At 46.0% G+C, this 25,692-nt stretch overlaps 1 protein-coding gene across 1 annotated transcript in view; it reads left to right on the forward strand.

Moving 5' to 3' along the window:
- The first annotated feature begins 11,451 nt into the window (after positions 1-11,451).
- Dzip1 (DAZ interacting zinc finger protein 1) overlaps positions 11,452-25,692 on the forward strand; it is a 47,033-nt gene continuing 32,792 nt past the window's right edge. The window contains exons 1-10 of the mRNA XM_038310210.1: positions 11,452-11,677; positions 12,396-12,487; positions 12,991-13,190; positions 13,873-14,122; positions 14,236-14,784; positions 16,701-16,785; positions 19,234-19,358; positions 20,130-20,291; positions 22,133-22,270; positions 24,403-24,465. Of these exons, the coding sequence (XP_038166138.1) occupies positions 14,120-14,122; positions 14,236-14,784; positions 16,701-16,785; positions 19,234-19,358; positions 20,130-20,291; positions 22,133-22,270; positions 24,403-24,465 (1,125 nt within the window). The 5' untranslated portion in view covers positions 11,452-11,677; positions 12,396-12,487; positions 12,991-13,190; positions 13,873-14,119. The remainder of the gene's footprint in view (positions 11,678-12,395; positions 12,488-12,990; positions 13,191-13,872; positions 14,123-14,235; positions 14,785-16,700; positions 16,786-19,233; positions 19,359-20,129; positions 20,292-22,132; positions 22,271-24,402; positions 24,466-25,692) is intronic.

Below are 25,692 nucleotides of genomic sequence, written 5' to 3' on the forward strand. Positions count from 1 at the left end.
GGTTTGGGACCTAACAGATTTGAAGATACACTGTAAAGGATGGAAAAAGGAAAGGTTGCTCCCTATCCCATTTCCAAAGAAACAGAATGTAAAAGAAACAGTTCATGGTTGGAAGCAATGAGCCCCCGGGGAGCTACGGGGAAGGGAGCGCTGAAAAGCACAAGGTTTAGATTCCAAACAGCTGTTATATGTTATCCTGATCTGTAAATTAAGCAGAATCCTGAACCCTCAAGAGTTGGAGGTTTTATGAAGCAGGTAAAAGCTCCTGGGACTAATGTTCTGCAAATGCTACTCTGTTCTAACAGGAGCAGAATCATACAGAAACTTTAAGGTTTTGTGGGGTTTGTTTGAGATGCACACAGATGATACAGATACACATATACCTCACAAGGTAAAGTAAAAAGGTGGGAGATGATTTTATGGTCCTCAAGTAAATGTACCACACAAATGAGGCATTTCTGACCAAGGGAACCAATAAAATTTTGATGTATTTTGAAGGGAACAAATGTGTATTATCCCTAGATGTCGCTTGTGAATCTGGCTTTAAGAAAAAAGAACTGAAAAAAGTCCTAATGAGACAAATTCTTTTTAGAACAATATGTGTGGGTTACAGACTAAGAATAGCAAGGGTCTTCAGTGCTGAGAGACTCTAAACATTCAACAGTCCTGTAGTAGCAGAACTACCATACACAAAGTATCCCTTGAAAAGGATCATTTTAAAAAGTGTCTATAGATTCTCTGTGGCTGTAACCTGCCAAGGAAGGAAGGGTGGGTTGGTTTCAGCTCAGAGTTGTAGAGGATCTCAGTGTGGTGTGGGACAATGGTCTGTATTCTGTCAATTATATTTTAAATAAACACTGTTTGGCCAGTAGCCAGGCAGGAAGTACAGGCAGGACAACCAGACAGGAAGTAGAGGTGGGTCAAGGAGAACAGGAAAATTCTGGGAAGAGGAAAGCCCATTCCTCTACAGTCCTGTCCCAGCCACAGAAGAAGCAAGATGTGACTGTCCCGCCATAAAAGGTACCAACCCACATGGCTAACACAGACAAGAATAATGGGCTAATATAGTTATAAGAGTTAATAAGAAGCCTGAGCTACTAGGTCAATCAGTTTATAACTAATGTGGACCTCTGTGTGAGTTCTTTGGGACTTAATGATTACAGGAACCGAGCAGGACAGAAAACTCAGTCAGCATCAGAGCATCACAGCAGGGAAAGTATGGCAGTTGCAGTCATGGGAGCCAATGGAATCCTGTCCTCGGTCCATGTTGAATCCGGGCAGAGACAGGAGCAGAGGCAAACTGAGCTTGTAGCCTACATTAGCCCGCTCAGCCCACAACCTACATTACCAGAGGCTCTACAACCACCCCAAACAGCACTGCTAGCAAGGGATGAGTGCTTAGAGCACTGTGACTGACATTTCGTGTTCAACTATCACCAAGTAACATGACTTTACACAGAAATAAGTACAGGCCCTTTGCTGTGGGATAATGGTCATGTATACTATAAAGATTTGTCACTCATATTGGTTTAATAAAATGCTGATTGGCCAGTAGCCAGGCAGGAAGTATAGGTGGGGCAACCAGACTAGGAAAATTTTGGGAAGAGGAAAGGCAGATGCAGTCACCAGCCAGATGCAGAGGAAGGAAGATGAGAATGCCTCACTGAGAAAAGGTATCAAGCCACACGATTAAACACGACAAGAATTATGGGTTAATGTAAGTTGTAAGACCTAGTTAGTAATAAGCCTGAGCAATAGGCCAAACCGTTTATAATTAATATAAGCCTCTGTGTGTTTCTTTGGGACTGAACGGCTGCAGGACTTGGCAGGACTACATTGCTTTAGGAGCTGGACAGAGGGAATAGAAAGTATAAAAACTTTGGAATGAGACAGTATGTTTTAAAGTTATTGGGTAACAATATAAAAAACTTGAATCATGGTAGGATAATCTAATGTGAGACGTGGATAGAATGCTCTTCTGCTTAAGAGTGAGGCCACACCCTGATCAGCCCATAGTAAGCTCAAGGGATGGGACGTGGAGGATGCAACCCATATGCGGAACTCACTGAACACCACAACGTATAAAAAAGTCATAATCTCCTCCCAGTATGCTGAGGAGGAGGGTGAGGCCAAGTGGAAGCTGCAGCTCACTGCATGGTCCTTGCTGCATCACAAGAATATCATGCCTACAGCTAGTATTGAAACAGAAAGTCAACACTCAGAATGCGCTCTCTAATTTTCTCCCTCAAAGACAAAAACTGTGTAACTGAACCGTGTTAAGTCAGGGACTACCTTGTCAGTCAATTAACTTTTAGGCTCTCAGAAGCAGTTTTAATCTTACCCTGTGGAAACAGGAAGCCACCAGAGGGTTTGAAGCAGAGAACTTATCTTATTGGACCGTTTGTTGACAAACATCTTAGAGGTCAGATGTAATCGGGAGATTATTATGCCAAGCTAAGATGAAAAGTGGAGATACCACAGAGATGGAGACAGAAGCAAGCTAAATTGTAGATTTCACCCCGGGCAAGATGGTAACAAGTAAGTTAGATGGGGATAAGGAACTTTGAACGAATCAGGAATGATGCCTACCATGGTTTAGGTAACTAGAGGTTATCATTGACTAGCATCTGGCTTAGGTAAGAGAAGACAAAATGAAAATTAAGAGTTACTTTTTAGCCATGTTATGCTAGAAATGCTTCTTAGACATCAGAGATATAAAACAGGTGGTTGAATGTCTGCATTTGGAGTCGAGAGAAGAAAATAGAGAAGAGGGGTCTTAAAATCAGGAGTGAATGAGATCACCTAAAGACAAGGTGTAAACAGAACTAAATAAAAATGGGGGCGGGAGACTACCTAGGCAACAAAGAAGGAAAACAAGGAGAGCGTGGTCCCACAAAATGTTAGATTAAAAGGTAGATCTGCAAAGAGGAGGAACAGAGTTGAAAGGCTGCCATGAGTAAGGGAAAGGGAGACCTAGGGAAACTGAGGATTGTTGACTGATAAAGGAGTCTCGGGAAGGGAGACAACACTAAGTAAGAGTGGTGGGACACAAAGCAAGAAGTGATAAATATGGCAAGCAGGCCTCTTCAAAGAATTATATCTAACACTGGCAAAATGTTGACAATCAGAAGCTTGAATCTTTCCATAATAAAATTGCTATGTAAAGAGTATGGCTTCAAAAGCAAACAGCAATGAGGCTATCTTGAGAGACAGAAAGTTAAGGAGAAAAAAAAGCTTTTTTGTGGTAGATTTTATAGCATATTTTACAATGGCTACTAGTGATGGAGGCTATAAAAATAACCCCACCCTAGCTCAGAATGGAGTGTGATTTATTTAGGAGTAGACTCACAGATCACATCCTTTGCATGAATAGGGAACGGGAACCAAATCCAGAAGCTGAGAGAGTGAGCAAGCACACAGGGTCGTGCTTTGCAATAGCATATTATAAGAGGCCACGCCCAAGTGAGCTGGTATGTTAAAGGCTACTGGCTGAAGGAGTTCCCACAGCACCTCCATCTTTTGCTTAAATAAAAAAAGTTCTAAGCCTAATACAAAACTATATGCAATAAGAACAAATATCAGGTATAAAGATTAGAATTACAACCAGCATAAACAGTATCAAGCAAGAAATATATGCTAAATTTTTCAATAATTATCCTATACTAAGGAGTCTAAGTCATATTTTAAATAGCTTAGTCAAGTCATGAGAAGAAAGTAACTACGACTAACTAGTCGTCAACCCCATTGAAGACCTGAGAAGGGAAATAATATTACTTGAGTAGGGCTGGAGAGATGGCTCAGAGGTTAAGAGCATGGGTTGTTCTTCCAGTGGACCTGAGTTCAATTCCCAGCAACCACATGGTAACTCACAAGATCTGTAATGAGATCTGGCACCTTCTTCTGACCTGAAGGCACACATGCAGACAGAACACTATACGTGGGTAAATAAATAAATCTTTAAGAAAAAATTACTAGAGTAGACAGGAAGTACAATCAATCAACTTCCAAAATGTGCAGTAAATGACAGAGACAACTGGCTCCCTGGGCAATGACCCAGTCTCATTTGCAACATTGAAGCAACCAACTCTGGATGAGGCCTAGAGTAACTGACAGACCATTTTCAGAGGCAAGAATATTTTCAGAACCATCTTGCCCAGTCTTGGCAACGTTTGGCAGTCTTTTTGTATCCTGCTTTTCCTGTCCAGACACCATGCATTCTGTCAGTGGTCGATGCATGGGCAGTTCCTTTCCCAAAGGCCAGTTTTACCAAGAAGAAAACCAGCTCCAAGTGGAGTGTCTTCAGTGCTCAACATTCTTTCAGGAGTAGATTGGTGCTGCCGGGAGCAATGTGTCTCATGTCAACAGAACCCTAAGTTATTTAAATGCCATATTCTAAAGATCTTTGTAGTGGCTGAAGATTACCTTTCTCTGTATCTCTAAGTATCTAAAGAAACTGATTCATCTTATAAGTATGACAAACATGGATGACGATAGACCTTTAATACTTAATACCTATATAGTTTAAAGACTAAGACTTCATAATAGAATATTAAACAATCTTTAAACTGTAAAGCAAATGGGGACAATGACCTCAAAATGTAAACAATATATAAGTATCTTGATCAGAGTTAGAAATGTATATTGCAATATGACAAATATATCCTAAAATTGTATCAATATACAAAATGTCTTAAGCAGAGGTAGAAACATCCATGCATACAATCTGACAAAATAACTTTGCCTAGGTGTACAAACAATTGTAATCAGAAATAGGAGTATCAATATAATTTGAATTTGTATCAATATATAAGAATCTATACCAATGTAAATTGCCTATAAATAATAGCTCACAAATATTCACTCTATTACTCACTATTATTATTCGTGTGAATAAGCTCACACTAATCTACCCATTATCCCATCCAATTTCCCTTTTTTTCCCAAAAAAGATCCCTGAGCCTACATAATTTCTACCCCAACTCCCAACCCTATACCAGTTGTAATCAACCCCAAATTGATGTCCCTAACCCTGAGGACAAACTTTATTAGGAGAGGGAACGTCTAGAAATACTTCCAGCTGTCATGGGGGCGATGTTCTATGGGATCCTATAAAAAGTAAAATGATGGTTAAGTTTCAAGATTACTGTCTGGTATAATTGCAAATAGTCTATAAGTACTCAGTAGGATTTTTCTGAAGTTCTTATTTGAAGTTCTGGCCAGAATGTTGTAAGAAGGTGCACCATTTTAACCAACCAAATTGGAATCCTTTTGAGCAGCTGGTACCCAAATCCGGTCTTAAAGTAGCACTATCAACATCATCTCTCTAATAGGGATTCTCAGCAATGGAGGATGAATATAACTTTCTTAAGGAGTTTATCCTTGGAGGGGCTCCTGATGACGGAAGTTAATGATTGTTGGGGAAGGGAGAGCCACATTCCTCAACGGTGTGGCCACAGGTAAGTTACCCTTGCTCAAGTAAATACATGTGCCTGGATGCTTATGCACCAAATACATGAAAGCAGAGGGAAAGACATGACGAAGAAAAGGGCTACCAAGACTGAAGGGGAATGAGAGACAGTAATTGGCTTAATATGATCAAAATATTTCATGTGCGTGTGTATAATTGTGAAAATATGTTTAAGTGGATTCTTGAGAAGCCAAAGAAGATATATATATATACATATATATGTGTGTGTATATATATATATATATATATATATACACACACACCCCAGAATTTAACTCTAGGGTTTCACATTCCATGGCTGTCCATTTAGTCCTAGCCAGAGCAACAACTCTGACCTGTATAGTCACTGCTTCGTCTTGTGTACTTGTACGTTCATTACACGTTATAAAAAAGGTAACAGCTGGGCATGGTGATGCACACCTTTAATCCCAGCACTCAGAAGGCAAAGGCAAGTGGATCTCTGTGAGTTTGAGGGCAGCCTGGTCTACAGAGTGAGTTCCAGAACAGTCAGGGCTACACAGAAAATATCTGTCTTAAACAAAACAAAACAACAAAATAAGAAAGAAAAAAGAAAAGAAAAGAAAAAGGCTAAAGGGAGGCAAAAATATATGCTGTAGCCACCAGAGGTCACTGGAGGCCAATTCTTCCTTTTGAATTCTCCCCCCCCCACACCCCATCCCAACCCCCCCCCCCCACTGTTGTTAAGCATTTCACCACCAAGCAGTAGTGGCACACACCTGCCTTAATCCCCACAACCTGGAGGCAGAGACAGGCAGATCTCTGTGAGTTAGAGGCCAGCCTGGTCTACAGCTGAGTCCAGGATAGCCAGCGGTACATAGTGGAATCGTCTCTACAAAAGAAAAGAGAAGAGAAGGAAAAGGAAGGGAAGGGAAAAGAAAAGAAAGAGAAGAAAAGAGAAAAAGATATTTCATGGACATGACCACAGGCCAACCTGATCTGGGGGATCCTTCCATTGAGGTTCCCTCTTCATAGCTGAAGCTAGGTTTATATGACGTTCACAGCTGAAGCTAATTATATCACTCCAATGAACGTTCTTGTCAGTATTGTGCCAGTGGGCACATCTCTCCTGATAGATCAGGGATGAAGCATGCGTGGTCTGGAGCGGGGAGAGACCGCGGACGCCTGTTCTCCCTCAGCCGCCTGAGCAGCAGTTTCCGGCACTATGAAAGGCAGCCACGGGGAGAATGTTTCCCGGCCAATTCAAGACGGATCTCTCACCACAAGGAAAGTATGTGGTGTCCTGAGCCAGAGTGCCTCACCACCTAGTTCAGGAAGCTGAAAGCAATGGCAATAACTGTACCGTCTTTGAAGGACTCTGGAATGCCGCGCGCCGCGCTCCCGTGTCTGCGTTCGGTGCGCTGGCACCCAGTTACCGAGCTTTGGGCAAGGGGCAGGAGGTTAAAATACACAGACACACACAGACAGAGAGATAGCAACACGGGTCATCCATGAATTCCCCAAGAATGCCCCCTTTATTGTGTTCAGGGGCAGATTATATAGAGATAGCCACGCCCCAGCCAAAGCCACCAGAAACCACTCTGCCCTCAGGAACTCCTGAAGGTCTCGTGCTCAGAGCAGCTGTAGGCACTCAGATCAGGGGATTACAAGAGATTCAGGATCTGGGGTCTCACTGCTCCCAACACTGGAACTTTCTTGACCTATAGCTTGTAGAGAGATGACCCATGCTTTGAACTGAGATGTTCCTTTAACCGCCCACGTCTTCTGAGGGCAGCACTCTCCACCCATGTAGTGAGACTCTGCTATAACTCTTTTTTTATACCACGTTTTTTGTTAGTTCAAAAGACATAGGTTTTCATAAGACTTCTTCACACATCCTCAGTTTTAGGGAACTCATCATTCCTCCCCACTTCCCCAGCATAATCTACCTTTAGCTCCTAGTATTTCCTTCTCCACGGTCTTTCATATCACGTCTGTTCTAGCTCCTCTTACTCCTCTTTTTATTTGAGTTAGTTCAATGTAGCACTTTCATGGACTCTTCCATTTGGTTAACCCTTCCTCTTACCCCTCAAGAAATTTCTCAGGTCTTATGTGGATGTAGGTGCCAGACATATGGGTGCCATATGTAGGTGGAATTTTTCTGTGTCCCAGAAGCTGCTCCCGAAGAACCACACAGAGACTTAATACTAATTATAAATGCTTGGCACAAAGCTTAAGCTTATTACTAACCAGCTTTTACAACTTAAATTAGCCCGTATCTCTTATCTACACACTATCCCATGGCAATAGCTTCTTTCAGCACAGCATATCCATCTCCTGCTCCTCTGCATCTGCTGAAGACTCCGGAGTCTCTGAACTCCTTCTTCATAGCATCCTCTTAGTCTGGCTCTCCTGCCCAATCTCTTTCTGCCCAGCTATAGGCCAGTCAGCTTTTTATTAACCAATGAAAATAATACGTCTTTATAGTATACAAAGATTGCTCCACAGCATGATAATTGTCATAAAACTACTGAATCATGTATTGCATATTTGCTTGCGTAATATTACATATTAAGTAATGATTTCATGATAAGATATATAAGTGGAATGTGTATATGTAGGAAATCTGTAGAAAACATGTTTTCGCAGAAAGATCATTTTGCTGCCAGTTATCAAACAGCTGGAACGTAACTTGGTATCAGCATACCTGTTACTTGTCGCCCTCTCTCAGTGAAACTTTAGCATGCAAATTTTTTCAGGAAATTGTAACTCTGCCTTAATGTTTTAAATACAAGATTGAAAATAGACACAAAACCACAAAACAGTTTAAAATATACATTCCATCCTGGAAGTAAAGAAGTAGAGTGTGCTGAAAACTCCAGTTTCTCATGCTACTACACTACTTTTCCCAGTGGAATGATTTTTGTCAAGTTCTTGGGAGCACAAAAGATTCATATTACAAATTAATGGTAATAACATGTAAACTAAAAGAACACAAGCATCAAGCTTAGCTAATAAAATGGATGCCTAAGAATAAGCATCCTTAGGGGAACAGTGGTGTGAGCAAACAGTTAAGGACGACATATACCTCTCATTTTTATTTTATGTACATTGATGTTCTGCCTGCATGTATGTCTGTGTGAGGTTGTCTGGTCCCCTGGAACTGGAATTACGGACAGTTATGAGCAGCCATGTAGATGCTGGGAATTGAACCCAGGTCCTCTGGAAGAGAATAGGTGCTTTTAACCACTGTGCCATTTCTCCAGCCCTGACTACATATACCTTTGATCCTTTGAATTTCTGCTCAAGGCTCAAATTCCTGTGAAAGACGATGGAAAGACCTGCCTTGTGTAATGCTCCTGATGGGCCTCATTGTGGGGGTTGTTAGTTACAAAAGGCTGCACTGGAAGGACCTATCCATGGTGCTGCAGTCAAGAAGAGCACACAGAATGAGAAGTGGCAGTCTTCCACATCCCCTACCCGAGCCCTGAAACCCTAGTACAGACAGCCAGGACCTAGTGTCGTCAGACACAAACACAAGCTACAATCAGAAAGCAGACATCTGAGTGGCAAGCAACATCCCCACGTGAGGAAGCAGCCAGGCAACTGTCTGCCATGTTCTCCGCCAGCCTATCTAAGAAGTCTTCCTCATACACTGTTAGAGCGCACACCTTAGAATGACTGGTGACCCTGCCACATTTAATCTATATAATCTTTACATTTCAAATGGACTTTTTTTTTGAGAGTCTCACTATGCAGCCCTGACTATCCTGGAACTCACTATGACAATGCTTCTCAACCGGTCATGTTCCCTTTGGGGGTGTCAAGTGACCCTTTCGGGGAGTCACCTAAGACAATGGGAAAACACAGAGATTTACTTTACAATTCATAACGGTAGCAAAATTGCAGTTATGAAGTAGCAATGAAATGATTTTATGGTTGGGGGTTGCCATAACATGAGGAACTGTCTTAAGGGGTTGCAGCGTTAGGAAGGCTGAGAACCAGGGCTCTAAAATTTAGTGACTGCTGAGTTCAAAACTCCAGTCATTTTAAAGACTTCTTACTCATCAGCTAATGCTAAGAAAGAAAATCTATTGTACTTGAATAATGTGTGCTTGTTCTGCTATAAGAATATTCAGTTCCTAAGAAAGATAAGCAAAACCAACACTGTAAAATGGATGTAGACTAGTCTGCCCTTGAACTCACAGAGATCCTCCTGCCTCTGCATCCTGAGTACTGGGATTAAAAGTGTGCACCACCATGCATAGCTAAAGTGAATTTCTTATATATAACATATAATGGATATTTCTTTTGTATACCAGTTATTCACGTTTTAATTCTCCTCTAATATATTTATTTAGACAATTAATTTTTAAAGATTCTTGATAGCTGTCCTGGCATTGTGTGACACAACTTTCCCTGAAAAGATGCAACACACAAGTCTGTCTACTCGACCCGGATTGTAATCTCACAACAGACAAAAGTATGGATAACACAAACAACCCAACTTGGTGAACCAATAAATTTTACGGAGATTACTTACAGAAGCAGAAATGACTCAGAAAGTTGTGTCACCAGGGCCCATGCTTGCATTTGTGACAGCTCACAAAGTTAGGAACCTGGAGCAAACGGCGCAGCTTGCAGGCAACTCATCAAATTAGAGAATGTCCTCTCCAAGTGACTGCTCTAAGCTTCTTCTGGGAAACTCTGTTGGTGTCTGCTTCTCTAGGGCTGCTGATCTGGTCTCAGAGTCTTCTTTGCAGCTCAGGTTCACTTAGATTGAAAGGGAAGGGACTCTCAGCTTTGATTGCTTACTTTGGCAGGAAGGAGTCTAATATGTCTGGTCAGTTTCAGAAACTTCTGCAGGATGGAATGTTTTGCTCTCAGAGGAAACTGTTACACAACCTGTTATTACTTTCTTGTTGCTGTGATAATTGCCTTAACCAAAAACAACTTGGGAAGGAAAGGGTTTAGTCCAAACACAGTCGTCATTATTGTGGGAAGCCAGGTTGGAGCATAATGAAGGAGCCTGGGGCATGCCCAGAAACTGAAACAGAGACCACCGTGGAGTGCTCCTTTCGGGCTTGCTCCTCAGGCTTGCTCAGCTTCCTTTTTTTCCGTTCAACTCAGTTTCACCTGCCCAAGAGTGGAACCACCCTCAGTATCAAACAGTATTATAGAAAATGCCCTCCAGACAAGCGTAAGGCCAATGGAGATAATTTTTTAACCGAGGTTCTGCCTTCCTAGGTAACTATAATTAATGTCAAGTTGATAAAAACTAATCAGCCCATTATGTTGTTATCTTCCACATTTGTAATCGCTCCAAATCCCTCAGATTGGATTAGTTTATTGTTTCTCAATTAACTGAAAGTCCACACATAGGATAGATTTCAGAAATACGATAAATAATCTGATCTTCTATCCCCCGTGTTAAAAGCCTAGTTCCTGCTGTCACTCTGCTCTGTGATCTTGTTAGTTTTATAATTCAGCGTTCATCAAGAATGAACATCATTCCCTTAGATAGGGCGTTTTATAGGAGGCACTATGAGAGCATACGGAGATTCCCTCCTCTCCCCTCGGAGATTCCCTCCTCTCCCCTCTGCAGGATCATGGTTCCAACTTCGGGCTAACGGAATAGTCACACTTCTCTTGACTCTTAGGCTCTTGAAAGTCTCTCTCTTTCATCTGCATATATCTGCAGTTAAAATGCATCTATTCTCAGAAGAAAATTCACACCGGCCCCCTCAGAGGAAGCAGCGAGCTGAAAGAGAGTAACTCTAAGGTAGAAGTGAATCTGGATCTTTTGGAAAAGCTAGCACCCTGGGCCAGCAACAGAGCTCCGCGTCGCGTCACGTGTCTGCAGAGGCAGCCGGATTGGAGGAGCGCATTTTAGCGCTGCGGTCTAGGCACGGACGGTCCCGCCCTGCTGCCAGAGGAGCCGGGTAGCGGAGAGAAGAAGCCACCAGAAGACCGTGAAGGGGAGGGGGCGGGAGGGGGGTGGGGCAGCCTTAGCCACCCACGGCCCGGAGCCTGGGAGGACGAGGAGCGACGCCAGGCTACCCGCCTCGTCACAACTTGCCCAGACAAGACACACTTTATCTTGCACCCTGGAAGAAGGAGCCGGCCTGCCTCTCCCTGCTCGGTTGCTCAGAGAGCCCCGCCTCTGCGCCAGAAGCAATCCCGGGATCTGGGTCCCCGGCGACGCCTCGTGGCTAGCAGCGCCCGGCTTTCGCCCAGGAGCGCGCAGCTGCGGTGAGTCGAGGTCTGGGATGCTCCAGGCGCCCGCCGGGCTTCCACAACACAGAGCATCTCTCATCTCTGCTGGCCAAGTCAGGCCTTCTTCCCGCCTCTGCCTGCTGAGATCCGCAACGCTGCGGATTCGCCGCGGCCCTCGGCCTCCAACCATCTTTTGCCTTCTTGGACTCGGCTTTTCGAACCTTTGTCTTTTCTGGTTCATGAGGCCTGACGCACAGCGCGGTGGGCCGAGAACAGTAGTCGCCGCTCGGGGCTGGGAACCCAGCCTGGGATGGGGAGCTGGGAGCGAGGTGGGGGTGGGGGACAGGAAAGTATGCCCCCTGCCTTCCTGTTCCGGCCATCTTGTGGTCGAGATTCAACCCAGGGGGCTAAGGATGGCTAACCGCAGATGCCCTGAGCTCCTGTGGTGACCGCCAAGAGGGTAGCTTGGGGCTGCTTTCATCCCTGTGGGATATGCACGGGGAGCGGGCGACCTTCTCCCGCGTTAAGCTAGAGATCTTTGGAACAGAACAAAGATCCATCCTTTTAACTGGCCAAAGCGGGAAAAAATTGGGAGGGATATGGGCCTGGAGCCATTATCTCCCCAACCAAGCACCTAACTCACTTAGCCGTTTTTTTTCTTTGTTTGGTTAGTTAATTTTGTTTTTGGCTTTTTAAATTTATTTTTTAATCCCAGCACATTCCGAATGTCCTTTCCTTTCCCTCGCTGCACTAGGTGCTGGAAACAGCGGGGAGCAACACACCTCTCTTATTCCTGCTGATCCCGCCAGCCCAGTGGATGGAGCCCAGAATCCACAAACCTGCCAGGTCGGTGTCCCAGAGCTTCAACAGCTGAGGAAACTGAGGGCCAGGGTAACAGATGTGTTGACCAACCAATCTTTTTTTTTTAAAAAAATATTTATTTATTATGTATACAATATTCCGTCTGTGTGGATGCCTGCAGGTCAGAAGAGGGCACCAGACCTCACTACAGATGGTTGTGAGCCACCATGTGGTTGCTGGCAATTGAACTCAGGACCTTTGGAAGAGCAGGCAATGCTCTTAACCGCTGAGCCATCTCTCCAGCCCTGACCAACCAATCTTTAAAGTTTATGTGCTTTCGGCTTTTATGCTAGGCTCCGGTAAAATCTGGTTTTTGTACAGCCCCAGAATCTTGTGAATATATATAAAGTGTATGTTTCATTTCCTGGACACTTTGCTGTGGGTTTACATATACGGAAAATGTTCAAAATAGTTGGTTACAGCTTATCTTCGAGTTAGTTATTGTGAATTGTATTTCCCTTTCTTCTGTTCGTGTATTTGGTTGTTAGGAAAGAAAAAAAAATTCCTGATGGTTGGTCCAAGCAGGGCCTCCCTGGTGGATTGAGGAGGGATGCCTGGCTTTTCCTCAGCGCCTTGATCTCCGCGGTAACCACTGGCAGCCAGAAGACCCCCACCATGAGAGGCCTGGGGTCTGCAGGTCACTGCTAGAACTGTTCAAAGAAATGCAGCACCGGCACAAGTTTGTAAGGTAAATCCTGGAGCCCGGTTACCTTGGTAGAACGCTGACGGTTGACGTTCCCATCCCTCTTTTTAACCTCAACATTTTGAGAAATGCTTTTGGGATGACAAACTATTGCATACATTGGGCTAGTTTTTTGGTTTGTATTTTAACAAGATGTCAAAGTTAAGCTGCCAATCCACAGAGGAGAACAATCCCTCTAAAAAAGTATGTTGAAAGCAAGACAAATTTTAAAAGGCTGATAAGCTTAATTCTATTGTGGTGTAATATAAAAAAGACACTCTTAATTTTAAATGTACAATTCCGTTAATGTTGGCAAACGTATACATCCAGATAACACCATAGTCAACATGCAGAATGTCCTATCCCAAATTTCCCTCCCACCCTTATGCTCTCAATAACTGTTGCTACACACTTCCCAAATGTGTGGAAAAGGGGTGTGTGTGTGTGTGTGTGTGTGTGTGTATTTTAGATCTCAAAACCTAACGCTAGCATAGGGATGGAGAGCTAGAAGACCACAGTTAGGAGTTCAAGATTCACGCTTGTTTGGGAGGCTTTCTGGGTCCTGTCTTTTGAGACCGGAGAGGGTGGTTTCAGGGGAGGTGGCTGCAGACAGATGCTTGCTCCCGGTAGATGAGGAGTGTGGTTCTCCGTCTGGTCCAAGAGGTCTCTTGTCCTTCTGATCCCGCAGGTCCCTGAGCGCATGCTGATCGCGCGTGGGCGGATACGCCCAGTGCTCCAGGTCGGGGCTGGGCGCTGCCATAGCAACGTCCTGGACGCCCAGATCTTAGGCTGCCGCCGCCGCCGCAGCGGGGGTCTGGGCCTTCAGCGGGCTCACGAGGGGAGTGGCGGCGGCGGCCCCTAGGCGGCCCGGGCCCGGTAGAGTACACTACCCGGTCCCTGCAGCGCAAGCTTAGGCGGCGGACCGGCTTGCAAGCATGGTAAGATGCGCGAGGCCAGAGGTGCCTGTCCGGGATGCAGGGCGGGGACGGTGGGGTTCGCTGGGACTCTCGAAGCTCTCCTGCCTCCCGCCGCGCTATCTCTTCCTCCACAGCCCTTCCAGAAGCACGTCTATTACCCTCTGGCCAACAGCCCCGAGGGGCCCGACGCCTCTGCTGCAGGCGCGGCCCCCATGGCCTTTGTCCCCCCCAGAGCGGCCTCGGGCCCCCTGCCCTTCTTCCAGTTTCGGCCGCGACTGGAGAGCGTGGACTGGAGGCGGCTGAGCGCCATCGACGTGGACAAGGTGGCCGGCGCTGTGGACGTCCTGACGCTGCAGGAGAACATCATGAATATCACCTTCTGCAAGCTGGAGGACGAGAAGTGCCCACACTGCCAGTCAGGGGTAGACCCAGTGCTGCTGAAGCTGATCCGCCTGGCGCAGCTCACCATTGAATACCTAATGCATTCGCAGGAGTTCCTCACCTCGCAGCTAAACCTGGTGGAGGAGAGGCTGCGCCTGAGCCTGATCGACTATGAGCAGAGTAAGCAGCTGCTCACCAAGCAGGCTGGCGAGATCAAACTACTTAAGGACGAGTGTAAACGGAGGAAGAAGATGTTGTCCACACAGCAGCTCATGATAGAGGCCAAAGCCAGCTATTACCAGGTAGGAGGCTGCGCGGAACCAGTTCACTTTAGGAACCCTGACTTCTCCATTCTTCCCAGAGATTTGTTCTTCAGAGAAAACAGATCTAGGCAAAAACACTCATTTTAATCAACAGAGAAAATGTTTCATTACCTTCTATAGCCACCAAGGAATTGATAATCAAGTATCTACTATTGCCTGCATGACTTAGGATATTGTCCAAATACAGGTTGTTGAACCTGTTTCCTCCTTTACACTAGATGTGAAAAAATCAGTTGTGTACAAATTGCTATTGAGGTTGACCCCCAAAGGATCTGGAATATGATTCAACTTTTTTTTTTTTTAAATTTAAAGTGTTTTCCAAATGACAGAGATGTCCCAAAGTAGAACCAACAACCTTAGTGGGGCCATCAGCCAGGCCCCTGCTACCTACATTTGCCACGCTTCTGTTTCTCCTCTATGCTTGTTTTATTCCTTCATAAGAGCTGTCTCCCAATGAGTTACAGACTCCTGAGGTTTTAGTGTGTGCAGCTACCAAGGGCAAGAATACTAAGATTAGCATGTAAAGAATTAAACACTTTTTAATCTAATCGCAATCGCTGTTCAAATTAGATGTTGAACTACTGCAATTTTGAAGTCAGGGTATGGGTTGAGTAACTCTCGCTTTGAACTGCTTAGAACCAGACATCTTTTGAAATTTGGAATATTTGTGTTTACCTAATGAGGTATCCTGGGGTTTCTGTGTATGTGCCTGTGTGGTTATGCGAGGGTGTCCAAGGAGGCCGGAAAGTGTCAAAGCTCTTGGAGCTGAAGTTACAGATGGCTTGTGAGCCACCTGATGTGGATGCTGAGATTCTCGCCTGGATCCTCTGCAAGAACAGTAAAGGCTCTCCAGTCCGCGAGACCCATACCTGAATAGATAATTAATTGATATTTTAAATACAGCGATGGGCGAGAGTTGGTTTTACGTAATATTTTGCTTTGCCTATGTTTTGAGTAAGACCCATCGCATGGAGCTGTGTGTGGAGTTATACTTGTGGGTAGATGGCTATTCTTTGACTGAGACCCATCGCATGGAGCTGTGTGTGGAGTTATACTTGTGGGTAGATGGCTATTCTTTGACTGAGACCCATCGCGTGGAGCTGTGTATGGAGTTATACTTGTGGGTAGATGGCTATGCTTTGGAGGATTTTGGATTTGGAGCTTTCAGGTTAGGGAGGTTCAATTTGTGCTTCATTGAAAGAAGGGCCAACTTTGATTTTTTTTAAAAAATGGTCAGCCTCTTGGTTGACAGAATTAATGTACTTTTAAATAGTTTCCCTCCGTCCATTTCCAGAGGAAATATTGTGTCCTTGTATTCTCCTTCACGTCTGTTGTGTACCGTGTACCTTTGAGAAGTCTTCACAAATGTATATATTTATAGGAGAGTGTTTGAAGGTTTCAGACACTCCAGACACATACACAAACACATCCACATATGTGTATGTACCTGTATTAGCTACTAGATCTGCCATGACAGATACCGTCAGTTAGGTGGCTTAAGTAACGGAAATTTACTTTCACGATATTTGGAAGCTGGAAATCCTACATCAAGGAGTTGCAGGGGTTAGCAGGGCTGGTTTCTGGTACGGTCTCCCATCCTACCATGAGCAAGTCAGTGGCAATAGGATGGAAGTCGACTTAATAGAAATATCAGTAGGGCTTCCAGACGTTAACAAAGGTGATGCTTCAGCTGTCAGAAGGTGTGTTCCCTGACTTGTTTTAGCTTGGGAAGGGTGTTCTTACCTTACCTTTGCCCTTTGGGTTGGTGTCTCTAGCCAGCTTCTTTATCTTTTAGGAGGAAGCTGCCAAGAGGCCGTGCTTCAGGCCCCCGGCTTTTGCTGCAGGTAGATGGAGAATCTCGCTGCAGACCCTTGACTGTGTCGCTTTCTTTCCAGTGCCACTTCTGTGACAAGGCCTTCATGAACCAAGCTTTCCTGCAAAGCCACATTCAGCGCCGCCACACCGCAGAGTCTCACCTTGGTAAGGCATGAACTCCATCAGAGTTACCTTCCTTCTGCTGCCTTGTTCCTTTCTCAGTGAGGCACCGTCCGGTGCATTTCTCAGTCCTTTTAAAACAAAGTCTCACAGGCTGTGCTCATCCAGTGAGTAAATGGTGAGCCCCCATGTGTAAGTTCTCAGTGCCCTGGCTGCCGAGGACACAGCCGTGAGCATGCTGGAGAAATCCCACTTTGAGTCTTGCCGGCCGGCAACTGGAGAGCTAAGGTGACACACACTGGAACCAGGGCGCTGGTTTCCGAGTGCCAGACCCAAAGAACGTGTCCAAGGCTGTGAAGGACAGAGACAGGGAGAATCATCCCAGGCGGTCTTTGGAGGGCTCTCTGAGGAGGCGATTTCTATCCAGAGAGCAGAGTCCTAAAGGAGTTGCGGTCTGGTGATATTTAGGGACTAGAGCATCCGAGGTTCATGGACCGCTGATGGTGAGCGCAGGAGGAGAGGCTGCACTGTGTGTCTAGAGAACAGGAATGGGGTGAGTGAGGCCATGGCAGGTGGGGAGGCTGGAGGCTTGGGGGGACTGGCCAGTGGGTTATGGGGATACAGTGGGAAGCCGCGGGATGACTCCTTCACAGGGAGAATGATGACAGAAAGCATCCTAGCTGCAGGTGAATCGCCCGCAGGGGCAATAGTGGCAGCTGGTAGAAGAGGGAGGAGGTGCCTAGCAGTCCACGGGAGAAGAGGAGGAAGCCGAGACTGGCATGGTTGCAGGGCAGAGGGAGAGAAGAACATGCTGGACACAGAGCCTACAGTTATGACTGGGGGTGGAAGCAAGAGATGAAGCCAGACCTACTCCTATTAGGTGAACGCTCTCTGCTAGAAGGTGAGGGGTGGGAAGACGTTTCAAAGAAGGTGGAGGCAGCAGAGTTTGTGTTGGCCACACATACATTTGCATCACACATGCAAGAGACACACAAGTCACACAGCGGATGCTTGCAGATGGGGACCCAGGGTAGACAGAGGGATCTGGAAGGACCCTGGAAGATGGGGTGGGGGTGGTGGTGGTGGGGAATGACGCTGGTTGAAACCATCTAGTTAGAGGTCAGAAGACCCAAGGCCTCTGCTAGATCTCCCAACATTGTTCCTCAAGAAAGGCGGGTAGACGGTCCCGTGAGGGTGACCTAGGGAGTGTGCTGTCTTGAACAGCAAGGGGAAATCTGTTCCTAGAAGGTGGCAGGGGTCCAACAGATCACTGTTCCTGAGGCAGAGTGGAATGCTGAGGGGAATTGACTGCTGCCACACAGTGGTTGGCCTTGGCATTGCAGGTCAGTCTGAGTGTGTGCTGGGAAGGGAAGCAGGAGACTCAAGATAGCACCTTGATTGAAACGTGGAGACAAGAGAACATTATCTTATATTGGCATTAATGTGTTTGGGTGCTGATGGGAAGTAGCTAGAAAGCAAAGGTAGAAATAGTTAGCAATAAAGATAGAAATGGGAAAGGGTCCTGTGGAGCGGGCTCTCCGGTTTATCAAGGACTCGGTCTTCCCACTGTTGAATGCTCTCAAAGCACGGAAGGTCCCCTCCTCCAGCAGGGCAGGCGTGCTTTCAATAGATGCCCTGGTTTCCTTCATTCGGGGCCAGTCTGTTTCTATTCCTGCCCGTGGTGCTTTGTAGTCGAAGCAAAACAGAAAGCAGAGATTTCCATTATAAACCACGGACTGCTGAGCAAGTAAGCAGTGTTATTGGACGCATGGGAATGTTGAACTCCTTTTAAGCGGCCTGCCGCTCTTCGGTGTGAACTGACCTCTCTCTCTGTTTCAGTATCTTCTTGTTTCTCATCTTTGAGGTTCTGACTTTCTGCTTTGGTTCCCATCCCTTTCATGTCTGCACCCACAGCACATGTAAACCCATTCAGTCATGTGTACATCCTCATGTAAGTACATGGACATCATAAGTACTCCTCCCTCATGCCTTGCTGCCTTGGACAACCTTTCAGTCCTTTGCTTTTGCCTTAGTTGACAGATGACTACCCAGGTCCGCATCTTGAGTCCCCAGCCTTATATGACCAATGACAGGGACCTTAGGACAGTTGGGAGGGAGCCCAAACGTTGTTGACGGTGTGGTACTTGCAGGCGAAGCCTTTGCTTCTCTGCTTTGAGTGGGTTGGACCTGTCTGAAGAGTCCAGAGTCCTAGCGACCAGGACTGCTCCCTGAACAGCGTTCACACGCTGTCCCTGTGAAGAGCTGCAGTGCAGTGAGTGGCTGACAGAAGTCACTAAAATTAATGAAATGTCTGGTCACACAAAGGGCTCCCGATAAGCACAGGACCGGGCTCATAGCATACAGTAGGTAATAGCGATCCGAGTGGGAGCATTTTCGTTTGTCTTATCCATGGAGCTGTGCCCTGTAAGGTTTTAGGTGAGTTCACAAGAAACTAGGTTTTCCAGATTCTAACAAGACTTTCTGTCGCCACAGAGTATGACACGAAGGCCCAGACCGACAGGCTCCAGAAGGAGGTCGACATGCTGAAGGAACAGCTGCAGCTCACCAGGTCTCAGCTGGAGTCTTCCCAGCACGCCCATGCAGTCCGGTTCTCTAAGGTAGGATGCGGAGTTCTCTACGGGAGATGATGCAATCACTAGAAGTTTAAAGATGTAAGGACATGGGGATGCTGGCTTTGGGGTGCGTGCGTGTGTGTGTGTGTGTGTATGTGTGTGTGTGTGTGTCTGTGTGTGTGTGTGTGTGTGTGCGTGTACATGTAGGCCAGGGCCCTTATTCCTTTGAGGTTTTTCACTGAACCTGGAGCAAGACTTGGATGCCCTCAAGCCTCAGCGGTCCTCCCGTCCCTCACGTCCACAGCGCAGGAGTTATTGCCTTATGTGTGGCCACCCTGGCTTCATGGGTGTGTGTTAGGGATTTGAACTCAGACCCTCATGCTTATGCAGCCAGCCCTGTTAACCACCAAGCCATATCGATCGTCAGTCTCCAAATGTGGTTTCTGGTTTTGTTTTGTTTTTTTTTTTTTTACTTACATGTATTTACTGAGAACGTATGTGAATGGGCATGTGGAAGTCAGAGGACAGATGCTGGACTTGGTTCTTTCCTTCCACCTTGTGAGTCTTGGGATCAAATTCAAGTTGTCAGGCTTGGCGCCAAGTACCCTTACTCCATGACCCATCTCGCCTACACCCCAGCTGTGTTTCCATTTGGAAGGGTCTTTGTGTATGAACCCTACTGTTTTAGGAAGTGTCTGCTGGTCTACTTCAGAGAAGACAGACTGAAAGATTTGGGATGAATCTACAGTTGGTTTTAGGATTTGCAGGTCTTTTTGATGCCAGAGCCTTTAATGACACATATGAAAATAATTCCAGGAATATGAAATGCAGAAGACGAAAGAAGATGACTTCCTGAAGTTATTTGAGAGATGGAAAGAGGAGGAGAAGGAGAAGTTGCTCGACGAAATGGAAAAGGTCAAGGAGATGTTCATGAAGGAATTTAAAGAACTAACTTCTAAGAATTCGGCATTAGAATACGTGAGTATTGATCATAGACCTTCTCATAGTATTGCTCGCTTTCAGACAGTGTTAGCATGACATCGTGGCAGAGGATCAGATATCTCACCCTGCCCGGTAGGCATGGCCCCTCCTACCAGGGAGCCTGCTAGGAGGCAGAGCGGGTGAACGGGATTGTTTTGTTATAGTGGGGGATCTGTACAGAACACTTGTGGATGCGTTTGTTCAGCTCCCAGAAGAACTTCATTCTTTCCTTACTTGGTTAGGTTTAAATAGCCTTCAACCACAAACCCTTATCCAGATTCTAGAATGTTCCAAGTAGTGGATGGAAAGGCCGACACAGATCACCAAAGTGTGTGTGTGTGTGTGTGTGTGTGTGTGTGTGTGTAGGGGGTGTTTGCCTAGCCCGGGCGCTCCTCACTCTGCACCTGTCCTATGAAGAGGATTCGGTCTCTACAGTAAGCAGGGTATGGCAGGGGGCTCTGCGCCAGGTGGGAACGGACATGTGTGATAGAATCACTTTCTGGGATCGGAACCTTCATCCTCAGGGCCTGTCCATCCAGTTCCTTTCGCTCTGAAACCTCCTAGAGCAAAGGGAGGGCGCTGAGGGCGGTCCTTGGGCTCCCTCTAGGGGCCGCACGTCTTAGAAACAAAACTAATGGCTACTGTGGAACAAAGCCAAATCCTTTCCCATTCCTTTCCTGCTCAGGGTCTTGTCCAACAGAAACACCACGTGACAGTTAGTCACGTTGTCTCCTCGGGCTTTCCTTCATCTGCTGCAGTGTTTCCATCTTACTATAGATGAACCCAGTGATTTACAGAAGCGCTGCTGGGGCTTTCTCCTGACTAATCTGAATTCCTGCGGGCAGGGGCTTGGCGATGTTGTGTCAGTCCCGCCGTCCCACATCCCCCACCTGTGGTCCTCACCATCTGTGGCTTTTTCACTTTGGCCTTGCCGGTAGTGTTGGTGGGAACTTGCTTCTGCACTGAAAAACTCCTTTGCATTTGATTGGTTGCCGTGATCACACAGAGGGTAGACTCCCACCCTTCCATTTTTTGATGGTAACTTTATTGCCTCTTGCTGTCTACACTGTTTTTTTTTTTCTTTTTATATTGTTAAATTTGAGAAAATTAAAAATCTAGTCCTAGTGAATTTATTACTATGGTCCCTTGGATGGACCCTTCCATTACATCCTTAGCTTCTTAGAAGTAGCTGTCACGGGGGCTATACCCCAGGAATCCTGCGCTCAAGAGACTGAGACGGGGTCAGCAAGAGTTCAAGGCCAGCTTGAGCAGCAAAGCCAGATCTGCCTCAAAACAAACAAACAGAAAGGGACTGGTATACCCAGTTCCTCTCACAAATGTAGTGTTCCTGTTAAAAATGTAAAGCCCCATTGTCAAAGGCCAGAAAGTTGGTTTGGGGCCAGAGAGGTGGCACAGCGAGTAAAGCATGTGCTGTCTAAGACTGCTGACCCAGCTTTTGGGGGATGGCTAACCCAAGCTCGGTCCCCCAAATACACATGAAGATAGAAAGAGAGAGCAGACTCCACAGCTGTGCTCTGAGAGCCATGCCCACTGTGGCATGTCCTACCTCCCAAGAGTAAACCATTTTTTAATAATGAGTTCAGTTTTTCCTTTCTGTTTTTTTAATCCTGTATGCACTCTGATGGAAAGAAACATCAAAGATCAGAGAGAGGTAGAAACGAGAGGAAGCATGGGACAGACAGGAGAACTGTGTGGGAGCGTTTGTTTGGAAGGGCATTCGAGTTGAACGTGGCTTTGTGCTCGCGAGCTTTGTCACTGTCTCAGTTAGATAAATGTGTAGCGTGTCTACTGGTGACTCTTTCCCCCCCCATTTACAGCAATTGTTAGAAATACAGAAGTCCAATATGAAGTTCAAGTCCAACATCGGCTCCTTAAGAGACGCTCATGAGTGTAAAGAAGATCACCTCCCGAGTCCCCAGGATCTCCAGAACATGCTTCAGCTCCTGGACAGCCAGGTATGGTGCGGCTGGTGACCGCAGCTTCTGCTGGCATCTGCATGAGGTTATTGTGCAGTGTGTATACCGGCCGGTAGGAGGGCACTGGATCCCAAGGAACTAGAGTCGCAGGTAGTCTCGATCCAGAAAGGGACAGTGAGCTCAGGTCCCCTGCTAGTGCAGTCAGCACTTTTCACCGCTGAGCCAGGTCTCCACTGTCTTGGTTTTATTCCTTAGTGAGTTCATTCACACCAAATGTGTTTGTTTCGTTTATTTTTCCCTTGGATCTCAGCACATGCCTAACTCAGAATACGTGTTGATTCATAGGTGTGAATATAAAACAGCAGAAAATTTTCAGTTTTAACTATGAAAATGTCAGCCCGAACTTGTCCTTAGTCCACTCGCCTTGTTATTTAATGCCCTTCCTCTTTCAGGTGTAGATCTCACTTTTTAAAAACTGCATATTGAAGCTTCAAACTTATCCTTAGTTGACGTATAGCACTACACTGGCAAACTGATACCTTTTGTATATTTTATTCTCATTTGGAAGTCAGACTCCATAATCACTCTATAAAAGTTATTTTATCTCAGTGGTTTATGGAAAGCAATTAAAACTCAAAAAGGCTAAGGATCTAGGTAAGTGGTTCAGCCTGTGTGAGACCTCACATTCAATGTCCACTCTGTGTTGGGGGGGGTTATAACCTATGAATTCAATCATAATAATTTTAAAAGCCTTCGAGTCACTGAGCCTACTCACAGGGTAAAGGTTTTTGCCAACCAAGCTTGATGACCTAGGCTCAGCCCCCGGGACCCGCATGGGAAAGGAGTAAACCGACTCTCATAGGTTGTCTTTAGACCTTCACATGTGTGCAGTGTCAATGCTTGACCTTGCATGTACACACACAGATGCATACATGTATGCACAACAAATAAACATAATAAACTTTAAGAAAAGTAAACCTTTGAAATGTTTAAATGGTAAGAGCATTTTGAAATATGATTGCCGTTTCTTGTTCTGATGCTACTCCTTGTCTGCCTCCCTTCAGTGTACCTTCTCCATCACAGCTGGCTGTGCTTGTCAGCATGCTGTCTGCCTTTAACCTATTGGTGACACCACCTCCCTGTGTCCCCCGAGTCCCACATTCCCCGCCCCGCATACCCTTACAGAATTTTCAGCTAGCAATAAGGCCTTGTTTCCCACCGGACTTTAAAATTTGCAGTGATGATCTTCCCTCTGCCCCAGGGTCCTCTTTCTACAACAGTGGTTCTCACCCTGGGGGTTGCAAGCCCTTGGGTTGCAAATGACCCTTCCTCAGGGGCCACCTAAGACCATCAGCATACCAGACGTTTACATTATGATTCATAGCAGTATCAGAACTACAGTCATGAAGTAGCCATGGAGATAATTTTATGGTTGGGAGCCGCCACCACATGAGGAACTCTGTTAAAGGGTCGCAGCCACTGCTCTAGACCGAGACTATCCGTTCCCCACCATGGCCCTGCTGCCCTTCTTTGCTGGCTGGGACCTTTCTGCTCTTGAGATCTGTCTCACATTGATCCCCCGGGATCACCGGAACTCTACTTCACAAGCTTTTCCCGAGCCTCCTCTAGACAGTAGCATTTGTTTGATCAGAACTTAGTTTTAGTTACACGCATTCAACAGGAATTCTGGCATCACCGTGTCCACCCCTTGCCCATACAGAGCTGGAGGTGTCCTTTAAATCCTCCACGTTGCCAGTGGTTGCTCAGCCAGTTCCTGAGCATGAGTAGAAAGCTGGAAGACGGCCTACTCTGTTGACCTTTGCTTTCCACTGATATGCTGTCTCCCCTGAACTGACTTGCCTATCAGTTAGACCCAGAAACCTTAGTTCTTTGCCTCCCGCTCCGCAGTCATTGGAGAGGAAATGATCTCAATTGAGAAAATGCCTCATAAGATCCAGCTGTAGACAAACCTGTAGGAGTTTGTCTTAATTCGTGATCAATTGGCAGGGTGGGGTCCAGCCCGTGGTGGGTAGTACCGTCCCTGGGCAGGTAGTCCTGATTCTGTAAGAAAGCGGGCTGAGCAAGCCATTGGGGAGCAAGCCAGTAAGCAGCACTACTTCATGGCCTCTACATCAGCTGCTACAGATGAACCACTTTTTTCTCTCCTCCAGGCAAGCAAGTGGACAGATCGATTTCAAGTTCTCAGTGAGGATCACAGCAAGGAGAAGGGACAGGTAAGATCGAGAATCCAGGAGCCCCATCTGGTCAGCTCCCCTGTTCCGTCTCTCCAGGGCTGAGAATCCAGGAGCCCCATCTGGTCAGCTCCCCTGTCCCTGTCTCTCCTGCTGAGGATGGAATCAGGGCCTCAGGAATCATGGCCTAAGCGACACACATCACAAACATGCACACATTGGCCATTTTGAAAAGAATTTCTAATTAACTCAATAATGAAGGTAGTATTTTCCTACTTAATATTTCTGGAGAAATGTATTTTAAAAACCTAGAATTATTTATAACTTTAATACAAAATTAACCACTGCTACTCATTTGTAAGTTTCTCTTCAATTTTCTCTCTATATTATAAGTGCTACATGTCTTTTTGCAAACGATTTTCTTTGTCCTTTGAGACTCTCACACATATATCCAGTGTATTTTGACCTTACTCATCCCTGACTCCACCCCTAACTCATTCTGGTCGTGGACTTCACACCACTGTGTCCCCTCCTCCTCCCAATTCCATGTCTCCTTTCTACAGTCTGTTCCAAAAACAACCCACCGATTCCAGTTAGTGTTGCCCATGTGCACACAGTTCTAGCGCCACCCACTGGGCACATGCCACCTCCCAGGAGCCACGCCATTGATGAGAAGTGGCTCTGTCACTTCCAGCAGCCACTGGTTGCTGGTAGCTTCTCCGCTCCAGATGGGGCTTCATGAGCTTCTCCCCTGTCCACGCTGGATCGTTGACTGGCTTTATCTAGCATGGGCAATCACAGCCTCCCTGAGTTCCTGAGCAACCGCTTTGTCATCCCTAGATGACTCTGGAGCCTGTCCCCCTTTCTAAGTCCAGACTCAGAGAAACAGGTGCTTCCCTCTTCGTTTCTTCCTTTCTTTGCTTCTTTGCTTTTTCTCTTAAGCTCTGTGTCCTTCACCATGTGACCACTTGCAAATGGCGTAGTTTTCCCTTCTCCTTTTCCCCATCTTTTCCCTCCAGGCTGCTGCCAAAACTTGCAGCTCGCCTGACACATTGGTATTCTCTTAAATACTAATAAATGTGTCCTCAAGCTTCTGAGTATGCTTTTAAATTCTTTTATTAACAAGTCTAAACCCAAAGAGGACACCAATTTCCTGGGGAATACATCATGTCCAGCTGTTTTATAGATGGGGCCTCCCATCTCTGGCTCTTACATTCTCCTCCGCTCTCTCCTCTGAGCCTTGGGGAGTGTGCGGGTGGGTGGGGCAAA

This window comes from Arvicola amphibius, chromosome 13 (assembly GCF_903992535.2).
Source record: "Arvicola amphibius chromosome 13, mArvAmp1.2, whole genome shotgun sequence".
NCBI lineage: Eukaryota > Metazoa > Chordata > Mammalia > Rodentia > Cricetidae > Arvicola > Arvicola amphibius.